The 8,490-nt window shown below is 38.1% G+C and overlaps 1 protein-coding gene across 1 annotated transcript in view; it reads left to right on the forward strand.

The window, feature by feature from the left end:
• The first annotated feature begins 3,948 nt into the window (after positions 1 to 3,948).
• The window catches only part of ERMAP (erythroblast membrane associated protein (Scianna blood group)), a 14,351-nt gene continuing 9,809 nt past the window's right edge, over positions 3,949 to 8,490 (forward strand). The window contains exons 1-2 of the mRNA XM_015594058.2: positions 3,949 to 5,410; positions 8,391 to 8,480. Of these exons, the coding sequence (XP_015449544.1) occupies positions 8,396 to 8,480 (85 nt within the window). The 5' untranslated portion in view covers positions 3,949 to 5,410; positions 8,391 to 8,395. The remainder of the gene's footprint in view (positions 5,411 to 8,390; positions 8,481 to 8,490) is intronic.

The following is an 8,490-nucleotide window of genomic DNA, read 5'->3' on the forward strand; positions in this document are numbered from 1 at the left end:
GCGCTGGGGCTGGAGCTGGGACTGGGGCGGAGTGGTTTAAGAAAATCTTTTACCCGGAATATTTTTTGAGACAGCTGCTAGGCTTTGAAGGGTGATATTTGAAACCTGAGACTAGAATTGTAACTTTCTGAGCCTCAGTTTCTTAGTTCTAAAGTGAGAATGGTGATTGCTGTCTTGATTTCTAAGTTTATTAGGAAGATCAAGCGAGAGCCTGTTTACCACAGTGCTTTGAAAAAAGAAGTCGTGACAACTATAAATAGCCAATATAGATGTAGAGGAACGTTCAAGTTCACTGCTAATCAATAATATTAACAATTATTTTTACAATTACAATTTTACAATTATTTACAAAAATTTTACGTATAAAAATAAGTGGCTGACGTTTTTAATTTATTAGATTAGCAAAATTGAAGAAAATAGTGACTAAATGCTTTGACAACAGAAATCCTGTTCAGTCTAATGATAACAACAATAATAGCCACCTCTCTTCTGGGCTTTTTATGATCCAGATAACTATTCTTAGAGCTTTATATTTATTATCTCATGTATTCCTCTTAATAAGTACGTATAATAATGTACATGTATAATAATATACCATTATTATCCCCATTTTACAGATAGAGAAACAGAGGCACTGAGCAGTTGTGATTTGTCCAAGGTCACACAACTGGTAAGTGCCGCAGCAAATATTTCAGCCAGGATTCAGGATAGGGCAATGGCCTATCCAAAGGAAAACATGTTCAGGCCCACAACTTTTGTTCCTCTAAAGATTTAGTAAGAATTGAAACAAATAATGAATGCCAAGTAAACAATGAGGGTGTACCCAGGTGGACACTCATACACTTTCAAAGTGTAAATCATTACAACCTTCTTGGGAGTCAGTTTAGCACTACATATCAAAGCCTTAAAAATGAGTGCAACCCCACAAAAAGACACATATTACATGATTTCATTTTTATGAGATATCTAAAATATTCAAACTCTTAGAAAGTAGAATGCTAGATACGTTATACAACAATGTGAATATAGTTAATACCACTGTCCCTGTATATAACTAAAAAAAAGGGGGGAGGGGAGCATAACCGTTGACTCAGCAACTCCACTTCTAAGTTATCCTAATTAATCAGAGTAAAAAAACTGGAAACATTTTCTAATGAGGGTAAAAAGAAAACTGGAAACTACCAAAATATTTATAATAGGGGTTGTTTAAATTATTGGATAGCTATAATGGAATTCTATGCAATCATTAAAATGACATAGAATATTTATTGACATAATACAACATAATCACAATATTTGTTTTATTTTTACATGCAAAGAGGCTGCATGAAAACACACCAAAATGTAAATCCTGATTAAGAGTAGAAGTTATTTTTATCTTCTTTGTGCTTTTCTGTATTTTCCAAAATTTCTACAATGAACATTTATACTTTAGCAAGATTTATACTTTCTTCTTTCAATCAAAATAATGTATAATAAATACTTTTTTAAAGTCTATACAAATATTAATTGAATTATTATTGTTAATAACAAAAGTAACCAAGCCAGAATCTATTTCAGAAATCTTGGCATAATAGTGGTATTTTACATTTGTGTTGTTGTACAGTTTATAAAGTTCATATAAGCTCTGGATTAGATTATAGCTGGAGACAAAGCCAACTAAGCAGATTGGGTATAGGGTAGGAAGGAGTGGAAAAGCCAAACTGGAAGACTGGAAAAATAGTGGAGCCACTGATAAAAGTGAAGGTACGATGAGTTGGCTTGGAAAAGGATGAAGAAGGAGATAAATTAGAAGTGTTTGGGGTGGGGAGGGAGAGAAAGTGTGTGTTACTTTACACTTACAGGTGGCAATAGGTGAGTAGAGTCGTCCAGTAATATGGGCTCCAAAAAGGCACAGATGTGAAGATACTGGTTTAGGATTCTTTATCAGGAAGGTGAAGGCTCAATCCAGGATGGAGTGAAAGTCTCCTCCTAGTAAGTGCCGCAGCAGTTTATGATCCCTCTCTCTCTCTCTTTTGTAACCATCAATAGACTCTTGGCCAGTCTGCAAAATTCCCTGGTTGGTTGAGTCAGAACTTATGTTAAAGTAAGTATAGAACTGTTTACAGTTAAAGTGTATATCATATATTAAGACTACATTCACTTTATTGAGCAGCTCTTTTTTTTTCTAGAGTCAAATATTGCCTATTTTTTTCATTTGCTTAATTACTTGTGCATCTATTGTTAATTCTTCCACACACTCTCTATCAGGATTGTAAAACATCTCTGGTGATCACATGAATCCAGTGATCTTTCAATGTCTTTTTTTCTTGGAAACATCCTTAGGTCACCCTTCTCTCCCTCCAACCGTTATCCTTGGACTTCCTCTAACCACATTCTTTTCTCTTGTGCTAAATCCTCTGTCTCCTGAATCTTCCTTTTTGTCATTTATTCTCTCATTTTGAAGGAGCACATTCTCCAGTAACTTCCCCAGAAGTGGTTCATAGGAGGTAAAATTTGGAAACCTTGCTTGTGTAAAAATGGCTTTATTTTACCTTCATACTTGATTGGTGGGGTTTCTAGATTGGAAAACATGTTTCTAGATTGGAAATCATTTTTCCTCAGAATTTTAAAAGCATTTTTCCATGTTATCTAGCTTCTCATGTGGCTAGACTCTTAAGAGGTCAAATTTATTCTGATTTCTCTTACTTTCTATGGGATTTTTGTTTGTTCATTTCTTTCTGGAAGCTTTTAGTCTATATATTTTTCCTTCATCCTTGGTGTTCTGAACCTTCATAATGATATATCCTGGTAAGACTTTTTCATTTAATGCACTAGGCACTCAGTGGTCTCTTTCAATTAGGAAATGTATAGTCTTTAATTCTGGGAAACTTTCTCCGTGATGGATTTCTTTGTTTTTAAAAAACCTTTCCCTCTCATTTTCCATCTCTTGGTTTTGTTTATTCTACTTTACAAGCAATTTTCCTTTATCTCCAGTTCTTTATCCTCTAGTTCTTCTATCGAATTTTTAAATTTCTGCTATAAAATTTAAATTGTAAAGAGTTTTCCTGTACCCTGATTTTCCTTTTGGTAACCTCTTGCTTTTGTGTTGTGGATTCGGGATCTTATCTTATTTCATATTTCTGTAGATGTCAATTTTAATTTTCTGTCTTTACTTCCACTTATTATGTTGTCTCTGTTGTTTATTTTGGTCTCTGGCTTCCAAGCTGGAGGTTTTCCTCAGATAATAATAGGTACGATTTATTGGGTGTCTTCCACTGTTCTAAGTATCTTATATGTTGTAACTAATTTTTTCCTTACACCAACCCAGTGAGGTAGTTACTATTCTTATCCTCAATTTACCAAAAAGGTAAATGAGATGCAGAAAGGTGAAGGCTCTCGTCCAGGTCACACAGCTTAGACGTACGTGCACCTGAACCCAGTTAACTCTAGCTTTCCAGTTTATAGATAATATGAGGGATAGAAATCTAAATTAAATGATACCACAAGAAAGCAATCAGCCATATCTGGACATTGCACAAGACAAATTATTCAGTTTTACCAACAATCAAGGGTGTAAGGAAAACTTTTAAAAGAAGGGCAGTATGGAATAAAAACACTTAAGAAACTTAACCACAAAATGCAATGTGTGCAGCTTGTTTGGATCTGGATTTGAACAAACCATGTGTAAAAAGACATGTTTGATATTATTGAAAACATATGAATATAGACTGGATATCAGATAATATCAAGGAATTATTGTTAATTTTGATAGGTGTAGTAATGGCATGATGTATGTAGGGGTGTGTGTACCTTAAAAATTATCGCTTTTGCAGCATCATTGAAAATGTCAACACAGTGAAAAAAGCAAATGATGGCTTAGTATTATTATGAATGTTGTGATACTAGGGGGGCCTCCTGAAAAGCTCTCAGGGACTCCAAGAGTTCATGGACCACAAATTGAGAACTGCTGTCCTAGAGAAACTCTTGCTCATGTGAACCAGGAAACATATATCAAGAATGTTTATAGCAGAGCTGTTTGTAAAAGCAAAAGCCCAGAAACAACTCATTTTTTTATTAAGGAGGGAATGGACAAACTGTTGGTATATTCATATGATGGTCTACCACAAAGCAGTGAATGAATGTACTGAAGCTCTGTGAATCAGTTTGGATGCATTTCAGTGTCTTAATTTGTACTCCACTCAAAGCAGAGTGTGAAACAAGTCCTTCCATGCAAAAGTTTATTTAGGAGGTGATCCCAGGAATCAGAAATGGTGAGTGAGAAGAAAAGGAAGAAAAAAACGATAAAATGTGCATTATTGAGCTACTGATGACTGTTGGCCTCTGTGCTCATTCCCACTGGGAACTCTCTGAGAATTGTGTAGAATACAGTTTAGAACTGTTCCTCTGAAGGTGTGAGGCTAGAGTATTTTTTTTCCACTGACTCACATGACCACAGGTTGATCCCCTAGGACATTAACTTTCGTGAACTCCTGGGCTCCATTTAGGCCAAACAGTCTTCCCAGGCTCTGTAGAGAGCCTGAGTCAAACGAGCAACGAGCTGCTGTGGCTTTTGGAGTGGCATGCTGGCAGCTTGTCTCCAAGTCTCGGTTACCCCGAAACAGAGTGGGGCTGAGGGGACATGGTTCAGGCCACCACAGGTGTTTGTTAGACTCAGAAAGTAATGTTGAGTGAAAAAAAGGAAGTCAAGGAGAATTATGTACAATGTACTCCATCTTTATAAGGTTCAAAAATACACAAAAATACATAATGCATTGTTAAGTATACAATTATAGATGTTATAAGTATACAATTATGTATATAATGAAAGCCGTCAAGGCAAGCAAGAAAGGGTTTACCACATGTTGGGAGACAGTAGGCAAGTTTGCTTGTCAGAAAGCACAGGTCAGGGTGCAGCTGGAGATAAAGGTAGTGAGTTAAAGTGGATGTCTAATTGGTGGGTGTCTTTGAAACCAATCTTCAACTTTACTCAGATTTGGAAAGTAAATGAGAGCAAGTTTTTCAGAACGAGTGTTTTAGGATCAAAACATTTAAAAAGGAAATAGCTATGTGGTTAGCTTGGGAGGGAAAAGAAGCAAGGAGCAAAGATCCCTCACATTGGTGGCACTCAGAGTTTCTCTCACTTTTAGGGAGGCTCCTCTTTGCTCTGTTCCTTTATCAGAGGCAGACAGGCAGGGCGTAGCTCGTTAGTGTATGGGGACAGCTAGAAGGGAGTCTGTGAGACAGACTGAAGGAGCCCCTGGCTGTGGGCTAAGGAAGTTAGAATAAAAGATGAACTTTTCTCAGACCCTTCTTCAGAGCCCTCCCTGATCCTTCTGCCTGATCTCCCTGTATGGATAGAGGGAGTGTTCCCAGCTTGGAGACTCCAGCTCTGCCGGTGAGAGACAAAAGGCCCCTGATTCCAAAGGCGGTAAGTTCTCCACCCTCTCCCCTCTCCCCTCTCTTCATTCTTTTTAACTCCTTTGACTTTCTTAGGATCTTCGGGTTCATTGGAGAAATTGTCCCTTTTTTTCCTTATTCACAAAGACATTTTAAATGACGAAATGAGGCAATGGGAAATGAGCACAAAAGGGGACAAGTGACAAGAGTTGGCTGGGTTTTGTCTAAAGACTCTCATTTAGGTATTATTGTCATTGTGATTAATTATTACAGTTATCATTTATTTAGCCCTTACTATTAGCCAGATCCTCTGCTGTGTGCTTTCAGACTGATCATTTGTAGATCTGCAGGGTCCTCTTAAGTTGCTTGGCGTTATCAAGGGAACTTCTGTTGCAATGTTTTTTCCCCCACTCCCAGAAGTAACCACTGTTTAATATCTACATTCTCGCCTTTTTTCTAAACACCGTCTTCCTAAATTCTATCACACTATGCATAGCTTTTTAACATCGTTGGTTTATAATGAAAATTTCCTAATGCTATTAAAGATTGTTCTATCATGTGATTATGAAATGTTGCATAGTATCTCACTGCAAGAATGTACCACAGATAGTTAATCATTCTCATTTTAATGGACTTCTAGGTTGTTTTCAATTTTCCCTTTTTGTAAATAACTTTGTCATGAGCATCGTCACCATCAAATCCTTATGCACATTTTTGTTGCTGTAGGATTTTTTTCTGGAATTAAAATTACTGGATTAAAACTTTTGCATATTTGTAAATTGTTTGATAATTATTACTAAATTATCCTTGTGAGAGTTGTTTAGCAAAGGGCAAGATAGTCAGTTTGCCCACATGTGTGATGACTCATATCTAACTGCAGTCTTAATTTGCATTTCTCTCATGACTAAAGAGTGAAAGTCCTATTTCTGATGTCATCCTCTCTTGGGCTAGTCTGCTTTTATGGCGATTTCCATGAATCAGTAAACTCAGTGATGTGCTTCAGGGAGTTCCTCTCCTAAAGCCACCTCGATTGCCCTCATTACACAGAGTGACAGAGTGATAGGACTTCATTCGTTTTTATTATTAGAATCTAGTGCAAATCATTTCACATTTATCATCTATGAATCCTCACTATAGCCCTATCCATGAGGTGGGTACTATCATTAACCTCATGTGTGAGTGAGAGGAGACTTGGAGGGATAAACTCGCCTATTTAAGGTCACACGGCTAGTTAATGTGGAGCCAGGGCTTGATCCCAGGCTGATTCTAGAGCTCATCCTCTTGATCACTTAATCAACTATCTGAATCTAGGAAGATGGGGCCATGGGTGGGGGGAACTCCTCTTATTTGATTTCAGGTGGCCCTGGTTCATTTTGGAGTTCTGTGTCACTCTGAGCATGTCTATTCAGGGTGTGTTTCAACAGCATCTTCTAACTGAGGGTTTTGGGGATTAGGGTAACTTTAGGGGATCCTGGGCTTTGCCTACTTCCACCTTCAATGATAATTGATAAGCTCATTTACCTAACTTCTCTTGTTCAGTTTTTGAGTAGCTGGTAACCTGTAGGAAAGTGGGTGGGATAGAGGCAAACGACAACAACAAAAACAAAAAAACAAAAAAACCATCCTAACTGTAATCCTAACTTCACTGTGTCTTAGTGTTATGCTGCCATTTGCAATACTGGGGCATTAGAGGAGTGTGTTATGTGCATCATGATAAAACAAAACAAAATAAAAACAAAACAAAACAAACCCAGTATGCTGTTTGCCACGAGAAAAACAGAATTAGATATGTGTTCAAAGCTTAAGTCCATCTTCAGTCTCCCAACTGTCTTTGACAGCCCCACTTCCTCCAAGTCCCATCTTTGCCCTATTACAAGACCCAATCTGATGACTTCTAAAAAACTCCTCCTCTTTGGAAAAGATTTGGAATCTTGGAGAGAATTTAAGAGACACTAACTCTTCTTCAAGTGTTTTTACGTTTAAACTTCTTTCTCAATTTTGGCATAAAAGGTTTGTTTCCTGCTATAGGAATTACAGGCAGTCAAGTAGGTGGGGAAAGAGGTTTACAGTAGGGAATCCTCTAGGGTGTCGCTGTGGTTAATGTATTCAGTGCCCCACACTTCTTGGGGATAACTGTCCTCTTTTAGTTTAGTAATAATGACAACAACAACAGCACATTTATTGAATGATTGTTCTGTCAGACATTTGTGGCAAGTGCTTTACATGCATTTCCTCCTTGAACTCTCACAGTCACCTGTGAAGATGATTCCCCCTTTGTAGATTAAGACCTGGAGGCCCACGGATGTTATACGTCTTTCCAGGGACACAGAGAGCTAGTGCATGGATAAGCTGAAACTTAAACCCAGATCTTTCTAACTCCAGTCCCTGAGTTTGTAGGATCAGAGCCTTCATGATGAAATGGAGGGAACTCACTGCCTTGATTTTTTGTTTCTCAAGAGTTAAAATGGAAAGGCTGTCAGGGAAGAGATTGGATCACATTTAGGTTGAAGACTGGCTCGTAACAGGCACTTTCCAAGCCTGGCCTTGGACACTAAATGTGAAAAGAGGCCAGTACTCTGGTGTTTACTGGGTTAGTTCTGGGTGTAAGTTCTTCCAGACTCCTCCCTATGCATTCTATATCACATTCAGTGTCTCACCCTCAGTCCTCACTCATCTTATCTCCACCATCGTCCTCACTCATGGCATTTATAGACTTAACTGTGATGCCAACCTTCATGTCAAGTACTTACCTCCTACAGTCCTCACAATAATCTCCCAAAGAGGCATGGTTAGTATACCCATTTTAAAGATGGAGAAACAGAGTCTCAGAGAGGTTAAATCACAATGTTACATGGATGTAAGTAGCAAAGTTGAGATTTGAACCATGGTCTGCATGATCCAGAACACATGCTATGTATGCAGCCTCCACCTTTCCCACCTCCTAGGTTGTACACTTTCTCAAGTCAAGCTCACCAACCCTCTCTGGTTTCTCCCTGTGCATGTCCTCTTAGTTCGGATGGAGATGGCAAGTTCCTCTGGCTCCCGATTCTCCAGCTGCTTCATCACACTCGTCTGCCTCCAGCTGCCTGTGAATTTGTCAGGTAGGAGTTC

Source organism: Pteropus alecto, unplaced genomic scaffold, assembly GCF_000325575.1.
Source record: "Pteropus alecto unplaced genomic scaffold, ASM32557v1 scaffold170, whole genome shotgun sequence".
NCBI lineage: Eukaryota > Metazoa > Chordata > Mammalia > Chiroptera > Pteropodidae > Pteropus > Pteropus alecto.